This window comes from Lissotriton helveticus, chromosome 4_1, assembly GCF_964261635.1.
Source record: "Lissotriton helveticus chromosome 4_1, aLisHel1.1, whole genome shotgun sequence".
NCBI lineage: Eukaryota > Metazoa > Chordata > Amphibia > Caudata > Salamandridae > Lissotriton > Lissotriton helveticus.
In genome coordinates, this window is record NC_136063.1 from 170,278,993 (window position 1) to 170,300,022 (window position 21,030).

The 21,030-nt window shown below is 45.7% G+C and overlaps 1 protein-coding gene across 1 annotated transcript in view; it reads left to right on the forward strand.

The window, feature by feature from the left end:
• Positions 1–243: 243 nt before the first annotated feature.
• The window catches only part of LOC144827089 (lymphocyte antigen 6E-like), an 81,086-nt gene continuing 60,299 nt past the window's right edge, over positions 244–21,030 (forward strand). The window contains exons 1-2 of the mRNA XM_078685532.1: positions 244–351; positions 15,462–15,584. Coding sequence (XP_078541658.1) covers positions 300–351; positions 15,462–15,584 — 175 coding nt within the window. The 5' untranslated portion in view covers positions 244–299. The remainder of the gene's footprint in view (positions 352–15,461; positions 15,585–21,030) is intronic.

The following is a 21,030-nucleotide window of genomic DNA, read 5'->3' on the forward strand; positions in this document are numbered from 1 at the left end:
AATTTACAGTAAAAAGAGCAAATAGAAACTATGACATATTACTTTTTTTTAACTTTATGTCCTGAAATGAGCTACTTTTTAGCTGTAAACAGTGTAAAATTTTAGAGAATTGTTTTCACGGACACCTTTGAAACCGCGGAAGCAGAGGGTGCATTTTGCCCTAAGCTGTACTTGTTGGACCACATTCTTTAGAAGGATGTCAGACTGATGGTGACATCCACTTTCTCACGAAACAATGCTATATATACACCCTTGGACGCCCCTCCAGTACTTTCGGAAGCTTCCAACACCATACGAAGATGAAAACCCTCCTGTTCGCTGTGTTCTGGGCAGCCCTGTGTGTCCAAGTGGGTAAGTGAGGCTGGTTGGGGGTTCCCAAGGGCCTGCAGCAAGTCGGCCCTCTTTTACAGCTGTTAAATGCAGGCTTGCCCCAGTTTCACAAATTGCACTGCTTCTCAACCGGCACATGGCTGTCTGAGCTTGTGCTGAAAAAGGGTTACAGGCAGATCAGGTCGTTTACCCCTTTTCTAGGTTTGCCCGGCGTTAGCCGCTTCTCACCCAACTCACGATTACCCAAATAAAGAGGCAGGCGCTGGAGACTGGAAGGCAGGAAACAGGAGTTTATTTCCGACGGAACAGAACACGTCAAATCAGACAACAGGGTATCTTCTCGAGGTGCTCTCACAAGTTTCTCTACGGCTCCGTCTTTTATACACAGGTTTATGATGCACAAACATTCCTTATTGCAATAAAGACACTTTGAAGTACAAAAAGGGCATGTTTGGGACCCCAGCTCCAGGCCCATTCCCATACTGACCGCTCTGATGTTGTTTTCCCCTCCCAAATGTGACATGTGATTGTAATCTGCAGCCGGACATTCCAACAGGGCGCGAGGGCAGGAGGGGGTGGTCAGATCTAAGGTTGGGCAGGCGATGAGATCATGTTTCGCTATGCGGGGCCGGAGGGGTACATCCACGAGACCTAGTTTTATGATGTGGGACTGGGTCGAGAGGCCAGGTGTAGCCGGGGGGGCATCAGAAGAGAGGAAGGGCGTTCCTGGGAGGGATGCGGGGGTGTCGGTCAGGTCTAGGGGTGTGAAGGCCTTGATTAATCAACGCTCCTCTGATGTGAGGCGAGGTCCTACTGTAGGAAGCAATAAACTGCATCTGTTGGGCTAGGTGATGGCCTGGGATCAGGCCGGGCAATCGGGCAGGGAGGAAGAGGTTACCAAAAGGGCCCGTTCTATGAGTAGAATGAAAGAGCGAGGGGGCGGGGGTCCAGAGTGGTGACAAGGTCATGTTTAGCGGTGCGTTTATGGCCCGAACAGGAGAGACCGGGGGCTGTCGGGGCGCGGGGTGCTTGCGGGGCTGGAGAAAGAGAGAGAGAGAGATGATGGCTATCGGCAATGGGCAGGGAAGTCATGACACAAAGATGGCTACTATCTATATTCGTGATGGGGCCTAAAAGGGAACAAGATGGCGGGGCCACCGTTTCGTTACTTTCTTTACCTTCAACAGTGGCGAGGGTGAACACAAATGAACGCCGCTTATGTACATATACATTTGTCATTTTCCACAGTCGCCGCTTTTTACATAAGATAGATCATTTCCGTGTTTATCATACATATAGTCGTGTGTAGTCAATGAAATAGCGTTTGTCAATATTGGTAGACTTACATATAACCGTGTGTAGTTGATGCGACATACGAGGTGGAATACATATAAATTTACATTTGTCGTACTTAAAAGTGACCGATGAAACATTTTACAGGCAAAAAGTGATTGCGGGAGGAATTTAGTCCAATACAAGCAATTAGTCAAGGGGTGTAGAAAGTTCCGAAAAAGGGTGGGGGGTCTTCGCCACAGTGTCTTTATTAGTAGCGAGTCATCACTGGTAGTTTGTTTTCTTCCGTTGGCGCTGTTGAGCACCGGCGGTGGAGCTATAGGTCCAGCTCGGGTCCTTCTTTACACGTCGCAGGGTGTGATCTGTCCTTTGCCGTTAGGCCACAGTCCTGTTTCCTAGCTAATCTCTCTTAAGGGTGCCCTATGTTGGGCACCTGCATTTCTGTCTTGGAGTCAAAATCCACGTGGAAAGGATAGAAGGGGTTTTGTCGGATAATCGGGGGAGGAGAGGGCGGAGTGCGACCGGATCTTTGAGACGGACCAGGGGAGCAAAAGGGTGATGCGCAGGCAGGTCCATCAATCGGGCTCAAAGGGGCGGGGACTTCTGGCACGCGTGGGTCAACAAGTAGAGGGCTTCAAGGCAGCCCTCCATTCCTTCGTTTTCTGCGTTTGAGAGTGGTGCATCGTCCCGCGTCCCGTTGCTCTGCGGCTCCATCTTAGGTCGAGGTCACACGCGCCTCACGATCTGTGGCCAGGCTGTGCGTCCCGTCCAGCTCCTCTCCTCCGGTGGCTGTGTATCCTTGAATGGGTACAAAACAGGTTTTAGCGAACTGGCAAGAGAAGGCATTTATACATTTCAATTCCGTCCCAGATCTAGGTAGCTGGGGGTACGTTTCATCGGTCACGGTCAGAAGTTATCACTGTGGAGTATGTATACAGGCGTGTCTACTGAGTTTGAACTAGGACTATTTGGCGTTCATTCAGGACGCAGGTGGCTTTCTGCCCCTAGCCCTGGCAGTCTTTTATCATCATGAGAGCGGGGTAGAGGCTAACACTCTTTTCTCGGGAAGCAACAGTTAAGCAGGGTCATCAGTTATACCTCGAGTTTACGGAGCTGGGGTCAAGCGGGAGGAACGGGGACGTTTTGGACATCCGTACTTGGGTGCGGAGGGGTGGGGCAATCTGGGCCTAGGAGATTGTGTTTCTAACGAGCTGAGAGCAGAAGGCCACTGACGTATAGTCCTCCTATAAAAAGGGCCAGATTAGGGGGACATCAGTCGTCTTACCTGTCCTTTCCTTATAGCCAATTCGAGTTCTATCATTTTTGCAGAAAAGGAGAGGTAGTAACATGGCAAATTACAATTGTTTAGTTTCTGGCAATTTTGTCGATCACCTTTGTGTTCGAAAAACCAATTAGGCTCGTGCCGGCGGGGAACAACATTACCACACAGAGGAAGAGGGAGCAGGGGTCGTTCGCATTTTAAATGAACTATTCGGTACACGTACAACATGAAGGGAAAGGACGAGAGAGAGAAACGTGTACAATAATAGGCCATTTTGATGCGCACAAAACACAAAACAGTAGGGGTCATATTATACAGAAACACAGACTGAGGGACAACGTAAATCCATATACTACGTACACATGAATTCAGGCGAGGGGGGGGTACATGCATTTACATACAGAACTCAAGACAAAACATAGAACAGTACTTGGCCAAAGACATTTCCTCCTGCATGCTGCGCATCCTTAGTTTCCTATTTAATTCGCCTGGCTGTCTTTTGCTGTTTGTTTCTGTTGCAAATACTTATACTTTCGTCAATTGTTCGGGAACTATCCTGGTCGGGCTAGTACTTACGGTGGGATCTTTGAATCATTTTTTTTTTTCTTAGCGGACGGGTATCCAGGCCAAGGCAACGGAGGGTGTTAGTTGGGGGAACAATGGGCAACTTCGAGTTTCATGGCGTAAGAATCTACTCGTAGGTGCACGTCATTCTTGGTCGCATTAGTAGAGAGATGGTCGTTTCTAAGTAAGGGTGCGTTATATCTATGTCTGTTCATCGTGTATAGGTGCTATGTTCAGACCCCCTTTTTCCCCATTCCATCGGCCGTCCAATCATCACTCAAGTCGTACAAAAACATCTCTCTTATCAGGTCAACGCGTGCAACGTATATCCAGTCGAGTTACACACATTCGGTCATACACACATGCATTCATATCACCCAAATCGCGTTGCTTAGGTCTTCTCCACACTTTAGTCGATGTTCTGAGGCGACCTGCAGAAAGAAGGGGAAGAAGAAGGGGTGGGGGCGGCGTTTAAAGACACATTCGCGCGCATAAACCCAAAAGGCTTTTTACTTACTACGTATTTCGACCTATCTCCGCGGGGTGCAGTCCCTTCCATCTCGGCGTTTTAAGCCCCGAGGGACTGGTGGTGCGGGAGGCATAATCATTTATGGACTGCACATTGCATAGATCGCCCACGTGTGGTATTGCGGATCTTGTGTGGGGGGGGGGGGTCGAAACAAACGGGCAATCAGGGTAAAGTGGGTGAACTCGTGTTCTTCTTCGAGGAGTCGGGGTGGTCTACAGTGGTACCGGGTCTGGTTTAGGGGCATCTGAAACAATTTTCCCTGTGATATGTGGCATACAAAGTAAAACAGAACATCGGGACCTTTATCGATTGCCTTAGGTTGCACAAAAGTAAAAAAAAACACACGCAACAACTTGGATCGTTCACATTTTCAATATTCCTAGGTACTTTGCTTTTCTAACCTTTCAGTAATCGACTTGCTTTATTTCGCCTGTAGTTTATGTAGATCGGAAACAAGGGCTATGTATTCAAAACTTACCAATCCAAAAGCTACGACTGTATTTGTTGTCACAAAATCTTTATTTAAAAAATGTTGACGTACAAATGCAGGCCTACAACCACGTGGGCCAGCCACGGAGCAGCCTGGAACTGTACATGAGGGCATATTTATCTGCGGAAAACATAACCGAGTCGGTGGTTGTTTTATTTCATCAAGGTACGATAAGTGCAATAAAATCATATCGAAAATTCATTGTGGGTAAGTACCATCAGTGTCAAAAAGATTCGAACTTTCAATAATACTGTAATCAATGATGCGTCAGAACTTAATATCAAATTCACTGTTCGAATGTTCGAGCAATACTCATCCCCTCCCGCCATGTGCTTCAAAACTGCATACATATCTCACGATATCAAGTCTGAGCATCCGGAACACAACGGGGAATTGTGAGTTTCGTTTGTACCGGCGCCATTTTGGGTGGGGTCAGGCGGGTCCAAGTATAGTCAAACTGTCTCTACCAACTCGTGGTTGGGCCAGAACTTCTTTTCGGCAGTCCAGAAGTTTTGTTAAGGGGGAAACAGAAGGGACCGGTGACATGAACCATCAATCAAAGAAAAGGGAGGGGCAACAATCTTTCCTACCGGGTCGTACTGATGTTCCACCGGAACTGATCAAATCGGTAGTCTGCAGTATCTTGGGTCATTCAAAACTGAGGCTGGCGACGTCTCGTGGTTACGTCTTGGTCGTTCTGCGGGTGATCATGGCAGTCATTTCCCATCGGGGGGTGGTCGGGGCCCGCGGAGGTCGAGGGCCCTCCGCAACTCTCGTAGAATCTTCAAAGCTGAGGAGAACGTTTCTGAACGGAGGACTCGTTTTTCTAGCTGGCCAGCAACCAGGCCATCCTTGCACGTCAGGTTCGTTCCTGCAAGGTCGACCGCCATTTTTAGGAGTTCTGCAGCTACCGGCAGTCACTGGGTCAAATGAGCAGACGGACTCCAGCCTGTTGGGTGAGGCGTCGTAGCACCGCCACAGTGGACGAGACCCTGCTGGGTGTGTGGAGCGTCCCTATACTGCAAGAGTGGAGGAACCCTTTGCCGGGTGCGTGGAGCGTCCCTGCACCGCAAGAGTGGACAAACCCTTTGCCGGGTGTGTGGAGCGTTGGGGGCGCAGCTATGGGGCCTCCACCTGGGGAGGCGGGAGAGGCTCGTCCGCGCCGCCTCTCCCTCCCAGTGCACCCCACGGCGTCTCGCTGACATTTGTTATAGCCGGGCCAGGCGATGAAGAAGAGGGAGGGGTCGGAGGCATATGCAAGACATTCCCCCCCCCCCCCCGTGGCCTGCAAGGCGCCGGGAGAAGAAGGGAATGGGAGGACCAGTTCATTCCGGGTCGGGCCCATGCCTTCGGCGGCCGGCCGTTCCTTGCCACGGCCCCAGGAACGGGTCCCTTGGTTCATCCCGGGGACAGGCCTTGGCGCGTGGTGTCGCCTCCGGACTATTCGCGTAATGGTTCTCCACCCCAGGCCGCCACCGACGGCTTTTGTAGACTTTCTGACGCCCAAAAACCTACTAGAAAGTAGCCCAAAGTAGCCCGACATTGCTACTTTGGGGAAGGAGGGACAGGAACGGCGTCAAGCAGACGGCGAAATGCATTGTGGGTTTGTTGTTGCAGCCGTTTGCCATGTAAATAGTTGTTTAATATATTTTTGTTCAAAATAAAAACGTTTTAACCTGTTACTTTTCTATAGTGTTGTATATTTCTAATATTTGCCTAGGGTTTGTCGTTAATTGGGCGGGGTGGTCGGTGGAGCCGAGCTGTCTCGCAGTCATCATGGCGTTGAGTTCGGCTTTCCTCGCTAGTTTCATACTTCCTGAGGGGTTGTTCCTAATGTTTCCATTTCAGTAAAAAGAGATCTCATCAGTGGCCTACTGACTTTACTCGATTCCTTTTGTTTTTCCTAATGATTCTTATGTTCTTTTATTTGCTAGCACGATACCGCGGCTAATCCGCATTTTCTTTATATATGTCCTTTTTATTAGGGGTGTCCTCCGGTGGAGCCAGATGGTCTACCTTTAATAAATGGTCCGGGCTGAACCAACTACTGAGCAATGGGGGGGGATAGGCATGACGGGTTACAACAGGAACAAAAGTCAGCACTACCTATCCTTCACTACTTTGTGGAGACTAGGTAGAATATTTCTATTCTACAGTATTCGCAAATAGGGAATACCCAAAGAGAGAACCAATTCCAAACAGTCAAGTTCGGACAAAAAATCAATCAATCAAATGAGGAATAAAATAGGCGCGACGGGTTACAACGGGGGCAAAAGCCTGCGCTACCTACCCTTCACTATCTGCAAAGAGAGAGATCTTCCTGTTCCTCTCTGTTTGTAGGCAGAGAAGATCCTTTCCAAGAACCAATTCCGAACGATCAAGGTCCGGTCAAACAATCAATCAGTGGGGGATAAAAATAGGCACGACGGATTACAACGGGGGCAAAAGCCTGCGTTACCTATCCTTCACTATCTGCAAAGACTAAACAGAGTATGGCGGCCCTGTGCTTGTTTGCAAATAGAGAATGATCCAAAAAGAACCAATTCCAAAACAATAAATGCTTGGATAACAATCAATCAAATGGAGAGGGAAGTAGGCGCGACGGGTTACAACGGGGGCAAAAGCCTGCGCTACCCACCCTTCACTATCTGCAAAGGGAGAATACTCCTATCCTTCCCCGTTTGTAGACAGAGAATCTCTCAGGACAAAACAATCAAAATGCGTAATACTAGTATTTTCCAATGACAATCAAACAATCAATTCGCAATTTGTCGTGTTTCCACGACCTTACCCGGACCGTATGGACGGTTTCTCGTCTTCCGTTTCCAGCGCCCGATCGTCCTCTATTCTCCATATTTGCTGTGGCACTCCTGATGGTTCCCAGTCAGGACCGTAGATCACTCGAGAGAGGTCTGTTCGGAACCGGTGAAGTTCGGATGATCGGCTGCCAGACAAGGGTCTATCGGGCAGGAGCTCTTCCCGATCGTTGCAGTCGTTCACTCTGTCGTTGGGACCTCTCCCACTGGATCCACGTGTCGCTGATGGGCCCCACGTTTGGGACGCCAATTGCTGAAAAAGGGTTACAGGCAGATCAGGTCGTTTACCCCTTTTCTAGGTTTGCCCGGCGTTAGCCGCTTCTCACCCAACTCACGATTACCCAAATAAAGAGGCAGGCGCTGGAGACTGGAAGACAGGAAACAGGAGTTTATTTCCGACGGAACAGAACACGTCAAATCAGACAACAGGGTATCTTCTCGAGGTGCTCTCACAAGTTTCTCTACGGCTCCGTCTTTTATACACAGGTTTATGATGCACAAACATTCCTTATTGCAATAAAGACACTTTGAAGTACAAAAAGGGCATGTTTGGGACCCCAGCTCCAGGCCCATTCCCATACTGACCGCTCTGATGTTGTTTTCCCCTCCCAAATGTGACATGTGATTGTAATCTGCAGCCGGACATTCCAACAGGGCGCGAGGGCAGGAGGGGGTGGTCAGATCTAAGGTTGGGCAGGCGATGAGATCATGTTTCGCTATGCGGGGCCGGAGGGGTACATCCACGAGACCTAGTTTTATGATGTGGGACTGGGTCGAGAGGCCAGGTGTAGCCGGGGGGGGGGCATCAGAAGAGAGGAAGGGCGTTCCTGGGAGGGATGCGGGGGTGTCGGTCAGGTCTAGGGGTGTGAAGGCCTTGATTAATCACCGCTCCTCTGATGTGAGGTGAGGTCCTACTGTAGGAAGCAATAAACTGCATCTGTTGGGCTAGGTGATGGCCTGGGATCAGGCCGGGCAATCGGGCAGGGAGGAAGAGGTTACCAAAAGGGCCCGTTCTATGAGTAGAATGAAAGAGCGAGGGGGCGGGGGTCCAGAGTGGTGACAAGGTCGTGTTTAGCGGTGCGTTTATGGCCCGAACAGGAGAGACCGGGGGCTGTCGGGGCGCGGGGTGCTTGCGGGACTGGAGAGAGAGAGAGAGAGAGATGATGGCTATCGGCAATGGGCAGGGAAGTCATAACTCAAAGATGGCTACTATCTATGTTCGTGATGGGGCCTAAAAGGGAACAAGATGGCGGGGCCACCGTTTCGTGACTTTCTTTACCTTCAACAGTGGCGAGGGTGAACACAAATGAACGCCGCTTATGTACATATACATTTGTCATTTTCCACACTTGCACTGTGGAATATTCGGCAGACGTTGCGTTTGCCCAGACTGGTCCATTGTCATTCTGTATGTGACAATCAGCTGGCATTCTGAATGACACTAGGTCCATCACAGGTGGTGCAAGGCCGGATGGGGCTGCTCTTTAGCATAGAGGAGTGTGAGGTTGCCCAAACAGTGAGTTCTGAGGAGCTCTGAGGCTTCTTGCAGGGTAACAGGGCAGCTTGCTGCAATCCCCAAAATTACAGAAAAAGGCATCCCTAAAAGGGATCATCATGGACAATGGATGTGAGATCCAAATAATGGACCGTCCATGAAATTTAGGGACAATTGGTCACCCTAATGACATAGTGCTGCAGTAGAACCAGTGATACCCTAAAGTGTGTTTCTCCTCAAGTGAACATCACTTTTATAAGTGTGCAAAGTTTTTATCTCACTAGCAAAGTCTCCCTTCCTGTAAATTTGCGTAGATCATTGCAGACACTGTCCCCAATTTTGAAATGTTTATCAACAAATCACTGATTTCAGGTGTGATAGTCTAATTAGCTTAATAGATTTAAAACTATCACACAAAAATTCATGACTGGAAGCAATGTCTCTAATAACCTGGAGGGAGGTGTGTAGTTTATCCGTGCAAACTGCACTTATTAGAATTCTGAGTTCTAGTTAGCGCTAAAAATGTATGTGCCTTTTTCTCACAATCTAACTATAAATCTTTTTCCCTTTCGACTTTGAATGCTGTTTGGATGTGGGAGTTTTTTCTCCAAACAACTTCAAAGGCGCACTTAAGTTTCAATTGTGATGTGACACAAGGACTTCCATTCATGAAAGTTTCTAGGACAGCAGAAGTGAAATCAAACACCCTTGAACTTAATGACATCACAGGAAGTGAAATATATGATCTTTGTCCTTCAATATTTCCAGGAAGTGATGTCAAATGAGCTTATAAAAACACAACACAAACAAATGTATATTTTAGACATCACCTATATTGTGGGGGCTGACGTTATATGCTAGCGGAACCTCGAATTTCCATGACCATACAAATTAAACATACCTTCGAACTCATTTGATATGGTCACAGAACTCCTCAGTGACTTGCAATATCCTCTTAATGTACAGAATGCGGTACTTTATCTCATAATATTCACTATTCGCATGCAAAATAAATGGGCAAAAAAGAAGGTGGGGGAAGTGCAGTATTACTACACAAAGAGAACCTTAGCTTGGGTACCCTTCTGGATGTGGATTCCCGCAACACTCCTGAGGACAGTAAGTAAGTTTATTGGCATAGTTAATTAAAACCATTGCAAAAGGTTACACTATAAAATTCATAATCCATAGTTAAAAACATTTTAAGAATTAGAATAAAATACTGCATTGTGATAATACATGGTCAAATTACGGTATTTGGAGCAGTCAATGGGTCACGCGTGCTTGGATATCATGGCGAGATTGTCTCTGCGTGTTTCGGTTAAGTTCTTGCCATAGCTCCTTGTCCACCTCCGGTAGCTGTTTCACACGCAGTCAGAGAAGAGACTTTAGCCCCGTTTTTTTGTTCGGCCATCCTTAGATATTTTATCAGTCTGCAATTTAATTGGATGTTCGCTGGGTTAAAGCAGGCCAGCACTGCTTGCCTTCTGGTGCGGATCCCTTTCTGGTTGAATGAATCTTTTAGAAATTGAGACCGTACTTGACGCAGTTCTTCACATAGGCAAATTACGGGCAGAATGTCACCATTCTTGTTGTTACACAGTCTGCAGGCAGCTTGGCCTTTGGTCCTCAACCATGGTGGTAAATGTTGAGTACATGGAAGCATCCCCAGTCTGTACCTTAGGAAATTCATTTTTGTCACCCTCGAGTAAGGCTGATTGAAATATGGTTGTGGGGTGAGCGATTTGTACGAGCTGAGGGTCATCCAGGCGTGGGATCTTTTCGAGAAGGCTGCCTTGTCGTTAAGTAAGGAGGATAGTTTTATGTTTTTCCAGACCAATTTTTTGAAATTAAGTTGGCCGAGTTGCGCCTCCCATAGTCCAGACAATTTGGTGGAATCTAAGGCTGATTTAAGGTAGTTTCTTGCTTGGGAAAACTCCCTATGTTGTAAGTCTTGCCAAAGCAGATAGTTCAACGTGTCTGGATTGGCCTTGCTTATCTTATGCCAGCATATGATGTAAGCCCCGTATCTAGCCAAGACTTGTTGTTGGAGGCCAAACTCCAGCCTTATTTGTGCTGCTGACGTATAAGAGGGAAGACAAAACATAGTTCGATAGGCTTTGACCAACGTCCTATCCAGCTCTTTAGCATCTCTACCCCTCATTGCCTCACTACCATAAGTTAGCGAGGGAAGACGTTTAGCCTGAACTGCCTTCAATAGTCGGGTCAATGTCGGTCCCATTAGTTTGTTTGCCAGATTTTTCATCGTTAAGGCAGTTAGCAGACCTTTCCTTTTTATTTCCTCTTTTTGGCGCCAGATGAGCCTTCTTTGTCGAATACAACCCCTAAGTACTTGTACTCGCTTACGTGTTCGATTTTGATGCCACCAAGGAACCAGTGTTTCTGTGAGCTCTTTTTGCTGTTAATTGACATTGTCTTTGTTTTGGACAAGTTTATTTTTAAGTTGTTTTCTTTTGCGTAGTTTTGCATTTCAGTTAGTAGATGTTGCAGGCCAACGTGAGTATGACTTAGCAAAACTACGTCATCAGCGTACATGAGGTTGGTTATAGTTTTCCCTCCCAACCTGGGGGCGTGGGAGTTACAAGCATCCAGCCGATTAGGAAGGTCAGCCATGAATAGATTGAACAAGGTTGGAGCAAGCACACAACCTTGCTTCAATCCCTTCGTGGTTGGTACTTTCGAGGAGAGATGAGTCCCTCCACCTAGTTTTACCTGCACCCAGGTGTCCGTATGTAGGAGCATTAAGATGTTTAGAGTGGACTGCGGAATGCCCCATCGTGTCAATTTCTTCCAAAGTCTGCCTCTCTTGATGTTGTCAAAAGCAGCACTAAAATCAAAATAACATAGATGTAATGGTAAATTGGAAGTTTTTGCTGCGTCAATTGCTAGAGAAATTGCGAGGATATTTGTAGCTGTGCTGGTTGCTTTACGGAAACCAGTCTGATTCAGTGGTATCATATGAATCGTCTCTGCCCAAAGTGTAAGCTCCTCTAGAATAGTTCCCGCAAAGTACTTCGCTTCGTTGTCAATTAGCGCAACTAGGCGGTAGTTGTTAGGCTCGGCCTTGTCTCCTTTTTTATGTATTGGAACTATTGTTGAGCCCTTCCAGGCTTCTGGTATTCTGTTTTGCAATCTAATTTCCAAAAACAGTGGTTGTAAAATATCTGCCCATTCTTTGCTCTTAGCTTTGAACAGGGCTGGTGGTATGCCATTTGGGCCCGGGGCACCTTCTTTCCTCCCTTTAGCAATCTGTTTTTGTATTAGGAGTGGTTGCAAATTGTTTATTATTCCCAGCGATCTGCTTCCTGTGGCTGGGCATTGCTGCACCTTTAGCTCGGGTGTGCTAGCTAGAGGTATACAAACTGCAACTGATTTCTTTGAGGGCCCTCGATTGGCCGTTCGTTCTCCTGCATTTTCCATACAGTTGTTAAAGTGGCTGGTGATATATTTTATTCAGACTCCTTCTGAGATATGTGACCCAATATCCTCAGATTTTGGATGCAATATCTCATTCACAGTTTTCCAAAAGCGGACGCTATCATTGCTGTTTATGTCGTATAAGAGTTTTGCCCAGCTATCATTCTCGTAGTCTCTCTTGATGTTCCATTTTAATCTTTTTAGGGCTGCCCTCTGTTGATGCAGGGAAGCTTGTGCATTAACATTTCCTGGCGAAGTTCTCAGCCTACGCAGGCTTGAGTTTACGGATCTTTTTAGTGACTTGAGCTCTTCTCTGTACTTTTTCTGTATTTTGTTTCTTCCCCCTTTTCCTTGGGAGTTGACTTTAGTGGGAGTAGTGCCTACAAGCTTTTGTGGCAGTGTTGCTGTGAAGACCTCCCAGTGTGCTATTAAGTCATCTGAACTCAAAGTTTGCAAGTTGCGGAGATTTATTGCAGCTTCCGACAGCAGATTGGCATTGTGCAATGTGCATTTAATTCTTTTTTGATCTTGGGTGTGCATGGGTCCCAGGGGTATGTCTGGCCTTATTGAAGTAGGAACAATAGCTGTTATCTGATTGCAACACTCCTGAGGGTGTTCGTTCTATTAATATTGAGTGTTGGGAGAGAGGTCTGCACATTAGGTGTTATGCAAAATCAGAGCTCAGAAATAAGCATATTGTTAGGGTTTTTTTTGTTGCATTTTCGGTGGGAGTGGAGGGAGGGGCAGATTCAAGAAGGCCCTCGCATAGCAACCTGTCTTTGCATTTTATGGGGAATGGCCAGTCCACCCCTAACTGGACATTTTATTTTCTGCTGTGAAGAAATAATTATCCTGGAGAATGTGGCATTGGAGCCCTAACTGTATAGGGTTATTTAATGAGCATAAAAAAGAAAAAAGAAAGCACTGTTTCTAAAAAGTATTGCCTTTTAGTGAATATATTTCGAAAAATTACACTTACGAATACCTAGTTCGGCAATATTGTTCTCCTCCTCTACTTTTGCCCCTTCACCATTTGAAAGGCTTTGCTTGTCATGACGTCACTTCTTTCTTGAAGGTTATGTGCAATTAATTGACTTGGTTAAAACCACAGAATGAAGAATTGTTGGTACTAAAGCTAACATAAGCCCTCGATGCATAACCAATGGCATGACCTTCGGCGCAAAGCCAAGGGCAAGATTCACCAAGATGCCAGAAAGGAACAACGTCACACAGTTTGAACCTTAGAGACGTCACAGGGCCCTTTTAGCCAATCAACAGCCTCCTGTTTGCCAACGAAGGGCTAAGGCGAAGGGACGCTGCTGCTTTTTTTACCCCTGGGGCTAGAGGTCGCATCGGCAGTGGCTGTGGTGCGAAAGGGCCTCTTGATGTCCTAAAGAGTGGAGTAGTCCAAACACTTCTGCGGGTGAGTGACAATCACTCTGTCCCTTAAAAGGAGTCATCCTGTGTATGACCCCAGGAGTCATCATCAAACTAAGCAACATTCTAGAATGCTGGTTGTTAGAGAGGCAGGACTGGGTAAAGAGAACTGTTTTTCACTGTATACTAATTCAGCACTAATCCTTTATGGGTTGAGGAGCGGAGTGCTACTCGCCAAAAAAAGAGCTTCAACGCCTTATCAAGGGTAGCAAGTGCTATATAAATGCACAACTTTTCCCCTCTTCTGTCCCTCCACTATCCTTCTCAATCCAAATAACTGACTAATATATCCACCACTCAAATCACTTTCATATTTCACTATACTAATTCACCTCTAATCGTTTATGGGTTCCGAAGTAGCGGTTTGACGCCTCGTCATACTAATAAGTGCTAAATAAATGCAATTACAATACAATACAATACAAAACAATGCAATGCAATACAATACACTAGACGGCCCCTTTAAGCAGAGGAGTTAGGTGGAAGGATAGGTGAACAATCACAGGAGGACAGTTCAAAAGGGAAACGCGTATTTCAATTAAATAGATGGAAAAGAATGCTACCTACTAGTGATCTAATAGTAATGTTCGATAAAAAAAAGCTAAAGGTAAATGATATATCTAAGAGCTCACTTTCACATTAAAGTTAATGAACAAAAAAGCGAGAAAGGCGGAGCGGTAGAAAAGTAGGGTTATGGGTGGGGTGGGCATGGGGTAGGTGGCAGTTTCAATCTGTTTATGGCATCAGTTTCACATTTAAATAGAGGCGCGTGAGAGTAAGAAGATAGAAGTAGTGCAAAGGAACAAAGCAAAGGCTGTCTCCGTTTTCAAAAAGCACCGTTTTTCCCAGACAAACAAATCTTGTTTAGACCACTTGACTGTTAAATTATGGAATTTATTTGGCACAATAAGTTGCACAGACCAATTGTTTTCGGAATATTCTACACATGGTGTGCTTGCAGCTCGACCTTCCCATGAACCATGTTGATATTTTAGAGGGGTCTGCTGATTTCTATACCCATGTAAAATTGACTGCACATTTCCATGCATCAGTCTTGGAGGGCCTCTGTATAGTAACACATGCAATTACATTATGTGGTTAACAAAGAAGGGAGTGGACATTTATGTACTTGTCTGCGCTGCACTTCCCTTGTGGCAGAACTCTGTGCTACCAGAACTGTAATTGTGGTGCACTGGGTGATTAAATAGGCACATATTTCATTTCACCCCCCTGTGAATAACAGTGATCTGCCCCATCCAGGGCCGGCTTTAGGGCAGTCCGACTGGTGCAACCGCACTGGGAGCTGACCTGTGGAGGGGGCGCCAACCTCGGGAAGGCCGCTGTGTTCAGCAATAGCTTATGATTGGAGAGCTGAGTGGCACTTTTGCCTGGTGGTAGTGAGAAAATCCGAGGTGGCGGTCAAGAGGTTTGGGGGCACCAAAACTGACTGTCGCACAGGGCGCCACCAGCGCTAAAGCCGGCCCTGGCCCCATCACACCATCTTGCATGACTGAGCCCCAATCTTTGTCACGAGGCAGATGCATGGGAGCTATGTGTACATACATAACACATTTGTTTGTTGCAGATGTGTGAATCAATGCATCATCAGCATGTTTGTGGCAGCCCCTCTCAATCGTTGGGTGCAGTTAGAAAGATTTAGTACATTCACCTAGCCACTAAATATTTCAATATGTTTGACTGTATCATTTGAAACCAAATGGCAAGGGCGAAATGTTAAGAACATGTATATTTGTGTCTCTTTTGGTGAAATTTCGTGTTTTTCTTTACAGCGCATTGTTTGGTTTGCTACGAGTGCGATTTACAGTCTAACAATGCCAACTGCTTAACCATAAACACCTGCTTGTACGGCGCGGATTCCTACTGCATGACCGCCGTGACAAATTCCATAATTAGTAAGTGGCAGTTTATATTGGGATCATTATTAACACTAGGAAATGTGTGTGTCAATGCCCAACTTTTTTTTTATGCGCTAAAGTAATCTGTCATGTGTGTATCCCGATTATTTCAGTAGATAGTCAACTACTTGGGTACTCACAAAAATCCTGAGGAGGAGTCTTGGAAATCGATGTAAGTCGTAGGCTTTCTACAGTGCGCCACCTCTGCCTCACATAGGTGCAGACTTACTAACACTTTGTTCTGGGTTTGCTTTAATTTTGTAACTTTATAACTTTTGTAACTTGTCCTTTTACTGATTTGCGATGGAAAGTTGGCCAAAGTAATGCTAAGTAGAACAATGGAATGTTGAGAGCCCCATTGAAGACAATGGAGCAGCAGCCGCCTATATGCACTGCTATAGGCCTGCTGCTCTCAACAATTCAAGGTACTTATAAACAGCCTCTGCCTCTCTCTTTCCCCGCCTCTCCAAAACACATGGAGCAGGTAGGGGAAAGCGAAAGGCAGAGGCTGTGCTGCAGGGCATACCAGGGCCTTCCCCCTGCCTCCTCCCTTGCTCAGAGTCACTAGAGTTCAGAAGCAGGGCGGGGGAATGCTGCTCAGCTCCTCGGTCTCCCTGGCTTATCTGAAGGAAAGAGAAGCAGGTTAGTCAAGCTGAGGAGAACCTGGGGCATACTTTAGCCCCTTTTCACAGCTCTTGCTGTGAATGTTCAACAGTTAACAGCCCTGGCCCTGCGGGCGCTCTGAGCTTTGGCTTTGTTTTTATAATTAGGCCATCCTGCCTTCATGGGGTAGAATGTTCTAATAGCCTTATAGCCCACTGTGGCTGGGCTATACCGGCCATTAAAGGCCCACTACCTTGTTAAAGGACCTTGTCTTCAGCTCAAACCTTTAACCCTGGAACAGGCCTTTAATGGCCGGGATAGTCTGCTACAGTGAGCTATAAGGATATAGTAGCACTATGTGCTACTTTGCATCACAGGGGCGTTCCATGGGTGGTACATGGGCGTTACCATGCAGCCACTCATTAGTTCTGATGCAAATCCCTAGCCACAAAGCAGTGTAGACGGGGATTTGTGGCAACAATGTAGACTTTCTTGAGGCAGGTGTAACAGAGGTTAAATGTTCTAATCTGCCCATACTGTTTAAACTTTATACATGAGCCGTACAATGCAGCGCACATGCAGAGTGGGAAAAGTAATAAAACATAGCTTTTGTACAGGATGCATGTCCTTCCAGTAAATAACCTGTGCTTGACAGAAACCACATACCCTTGCACTATTTTTCAAGGATCCGTGGATTAGGACTTGGCAGCCAAAATGTTGCCAGCATCGGGGATAGTTTATTTTAATATGGATTCTAAATTGATGTTGTCACTGCAATGCAGCTTTTAGAGATTTAAGGAGGATGGGTAGATCATTAGATGAATGGTGTGTCCAAGATGGTCCACTGGATGGGCTGCAAGGAAGGGTGGAGGTGATGATGTTGTGCTGCCTAATTTTGTCAGTCTTGGTTCAAAAAAGCTTCTTTATGGCAATGCATTCCTCTATCGCGTCGGCAAGAAGAGCAGCTGGCTTGGGATTCCAGCAATGTGTGATTGTTTTGAATCTATGCCAGCTCTTGTGATAGGCAGTCAAGGGGTTGAAATGGGTGGTTTTGGCTGCAGAGATGAACTGTCTGTGGGTGAGGTGTACGTCATAGCACTTCTGTAGATTGCACAATTTCTTCTATTGCCGGTTGGTACCTTTCTATCAGAAAATTCCTTATTATACACAGGCATGGGGGATTTCCATTTCTATGCATTGGGGTTAGTTGTGGTCAGAAGGACGTGGTCACAAGGATGAGGCTCAATGTTGGAATTTGGTCCGCAGGTGGTGACTAGTATCAAGATACGTTTGTGCAGTGCATTCATAGAGAAGATCTTGAAGGATCTCTGGAGGAGATGAGATGGGTACTGTTGTTCACTATGTTTTAGTGATGTATTTTGACCAAAGGCAACGGTTATATGGACAGACCCATCACCGATGGAGGATTGTGATATATGAGGTTGGTCATGTTGAAGCAGATGAAGCCAAAGGTGTTTCCTCTGGTGTGCATCAGAAAAGCTAAAAGTGATCCTGGATAAAGGTCTCCTGGAGGTTGAAGTAACAAAACAAGGTGCTTTTGATGTAGTAGTCAGAAGCTGTCTGAAGCAGGAAGTACTGGTAAATAAAGAAATTAGGGGTGGGTTGGGTGGTGTGGAGATGAGATGGAGTGTTACAGTCTCAGTTACTGTCAGAGGATGTGGCAAAAAGAGCTGGAGCTGGCCACTATGATTGATGGATCCCTGGACAACCCTGGGTTGATGGGGCCTTTTCTCTTTATCGTCAAGCAGGGCTGTGGCAAAGATTCTCTGATCTTGGATCTTGGGTAGCTCCATGGACTCGGGCTGCTTTTCCTACCAGCAGCATTCACAGCAGGACCTGCAACTGTGATGCTGAGTAAGGCAGATTCTAAAAAAAACAGTCTGTCTACCTCATCTCCATCAAGCCATAGAAACTGTAGGCCTCTTACTCACAGAGCTCTTTGAAGTCATAAGATATATAGCTATTCAAAACACACCTTCCACCAATCAACGATTGTTGCTGGGCTCAGCTCTCCTTGACAGACATAGGATATTGAGATTGGCAGGCAGCCCGCCTTTTTTGTTGAGGTCTCTGGTAGGGGCCAGGCCATGGTGACAGTCATTTATTCTGAGGGCAGAAAAGCAATTTTCTGGATTGCAGGCCAAAGTAATCATCAGTGGTGGAGATTAATTCAAGCCACCCACCATGCAACACCCTGTGTGTTATGGATGTGCCCAGATGTGGGTTACGTGCTCACTGTGCCATTAGACTCGAGCTGCACTCTACCTATGACGCCCAAAGTGGCTGACACAGGTCCAGATTTGGTTGCATTCTTACCCAGAGTGCACCTCGCCTGGTAGCCACCCATCAAGTTTTTGTTTTTCTCAGTTTGATTAGTGAAGGCGCACACACAAAATACATTCCAACTCCACCCCATCAATGGTAAATATTTGTAGATCGTAATGAATCAATACCTATAAACAAAATCCATTATTCGCAAACTTTTGTGATGAAATATCACTTCCTTAGTCTTTGTGAGAAGGAGGCCAACATTGAAACAGAACGCTTCTTTGACAAGTCTTACTTAGACATCCTTGAGCACCTGTGATTTATAATGAGAAATTTTGGATCACTGAGGCCTGGTTTAATGTTACACTTGGAAGTTAGATCTTCCCTTTCTAAAACTCCTACCCTATGTTATAAAGGTCTTACTTGGAAGGGAAATGCATTGCACACATTGAAGGAATCTGGTAGTAAAAGAGAAACAAGTTTAATGTGCACCGTTACATATTGAAAACCATTGTTCAAGATGAATTATGGTTAAGAACTGCACTTTGATCCAAGCTGTTGCAGTTCACTTTACAAGGCCATGAGTTAGCATGTCATTTGGCCATGCCCAGCGTGTTCCTTAACATGTGAGGGGAGGAACAACAGAGTGGAGAGTGGGATTATGGCTGTGTTACTCACCATCACTGGAAAATTGCAGTGGGTAATGGTTTTGTGCTATAAATATAACATCCCCTGATCTGAAAATGTTTATATTACTTTTTTCAAGCACAATGTGTGTCTTCTAACAAATTAACACAGAGATTCTATCCGTACGTTATATCTATATCTCTTATGATAGGTCACATGGAGTGCCTAAGTGTGGGGATAACAAGAATGGAAGCAAGGATCAACAATTGTCTAGCAGCACCTTGTGAACAGGAGAGAATTACTTTCCTAATATGAAAAATATATCACATATAGATCACTGAAAAATATATCACATGAAAAAGAAATGTACCACTATGTTGTGCTTGTGAATACCTATTCCATATCGAGCATTGGATGTGTTGATTAATAGCAAAGATACAAATATGTGTTTTTCTGCTTTTATTTTTCAGATGGCCATTGGCTAATTTTTTGGGAAGGGGCAACCAACCCCTTTTTTTGAAAAACAGATTTGCTTATTTTTGCAATCTGTTTTAGGACAATAGGCTTATTACACATATTTAGATTGGCTTGAGTGTAGTAGGGATCACACATGGTCCTGATGAGTAAAGCAGGGGTCTGCTTACGAAACATGTCGACCAGGGAGGGCATATTAAAAACACCCTACCTAACCCCTTTTTAACATTTTCAGCTGGAGAAGCTAATAAAATTTATTTTTCTACTAGCCAGGAAACTTTTAAACACTTTTTTCTCCTAATCACCAAATTCCCTACCGCTCCCATTTCCATACACAACACATAGCCTATCACAAAATACAGTGCTCCCACGTAGTCGTCGGTCGCAGCACGCCCCGCCCCGTAGAGGGACGGGAAGACCCCCGTGATGAAGCATGACACTATGAGATTCTTAGTGTGTGAGGGGTATTTTAAACAAGCATTTGCAATGCAATAGGTCTCGCATTATGAAAGTTTGCGCTATTGGTCTTGTAAATGACAATTTTTTTATTTATGTGTTGATTTTGAAAATAGCTAAATTAATAGCTTTGTCATTTTCAATGCCAATAGTTATAACTTTCGCACATGTGACGACTATAGCATTTGTAATGCAACATGTTTTGTATTTACGTGACTTAGATGTATTGATATTACAAATAGCAACGGCTTTTAATTTTTTTAAATAATTAATACTTAAATAAAAGTGATTGTAATTTATATTGGCAATAGCTTAAACTTTTGTAAATAACGTTTGTGAAGATTATGTTCAGTGTATTTTATTGTGATGAAAATCCAAGAACAGAAGTGAAATAACATCTTTTTGTGACATTTGTAATAAAGCTTGAAACATTGAGAGAACATAATTGAGCCAGTTGTTGTTGAATGGTTGCACAGATTGATGCTGTGATGTCGCGGAGTGATGCTGTGGTGGTGCTGAGTGATGCTGTGGTGGTGCTGAGTGATACTGTGGTGGTGCTGAGTGATGCTGGGATTGCGCTGAGTGGTGCTGTGGTGGTGCTGAGTGATGCTGTGGTGGTGCTGAGTGATGCTGTGGTGGTGCTGAGTGATGCTGTGGTGGTGCTGAGTGATGCTGTGGTGCTGCTGAGTGATGCTGTGGTGGTGCTGCTGAGTTCTCTCTGCAACTGCAATCTGAAACTGCACTCTGAATCTGCACTCTGCACTCTGAATCTGCACTCTGCACTCTGAATCTGCACTCTGCACTCTGAATCTGCACTCTGAATCTGCACTCTGCACTCTGAATCTGCACTCTGCACTCTGAATCTGCACTCTGCACTCTGAATCTGCACTCTGAATCTGCACTCTGAATCTGCACTCTGCACTCTGAATCTGCACTCTGAATCTGCACTCTGAACTCTGAATCTGCACTCTGAACTCTGAATCTGCACTCTGAA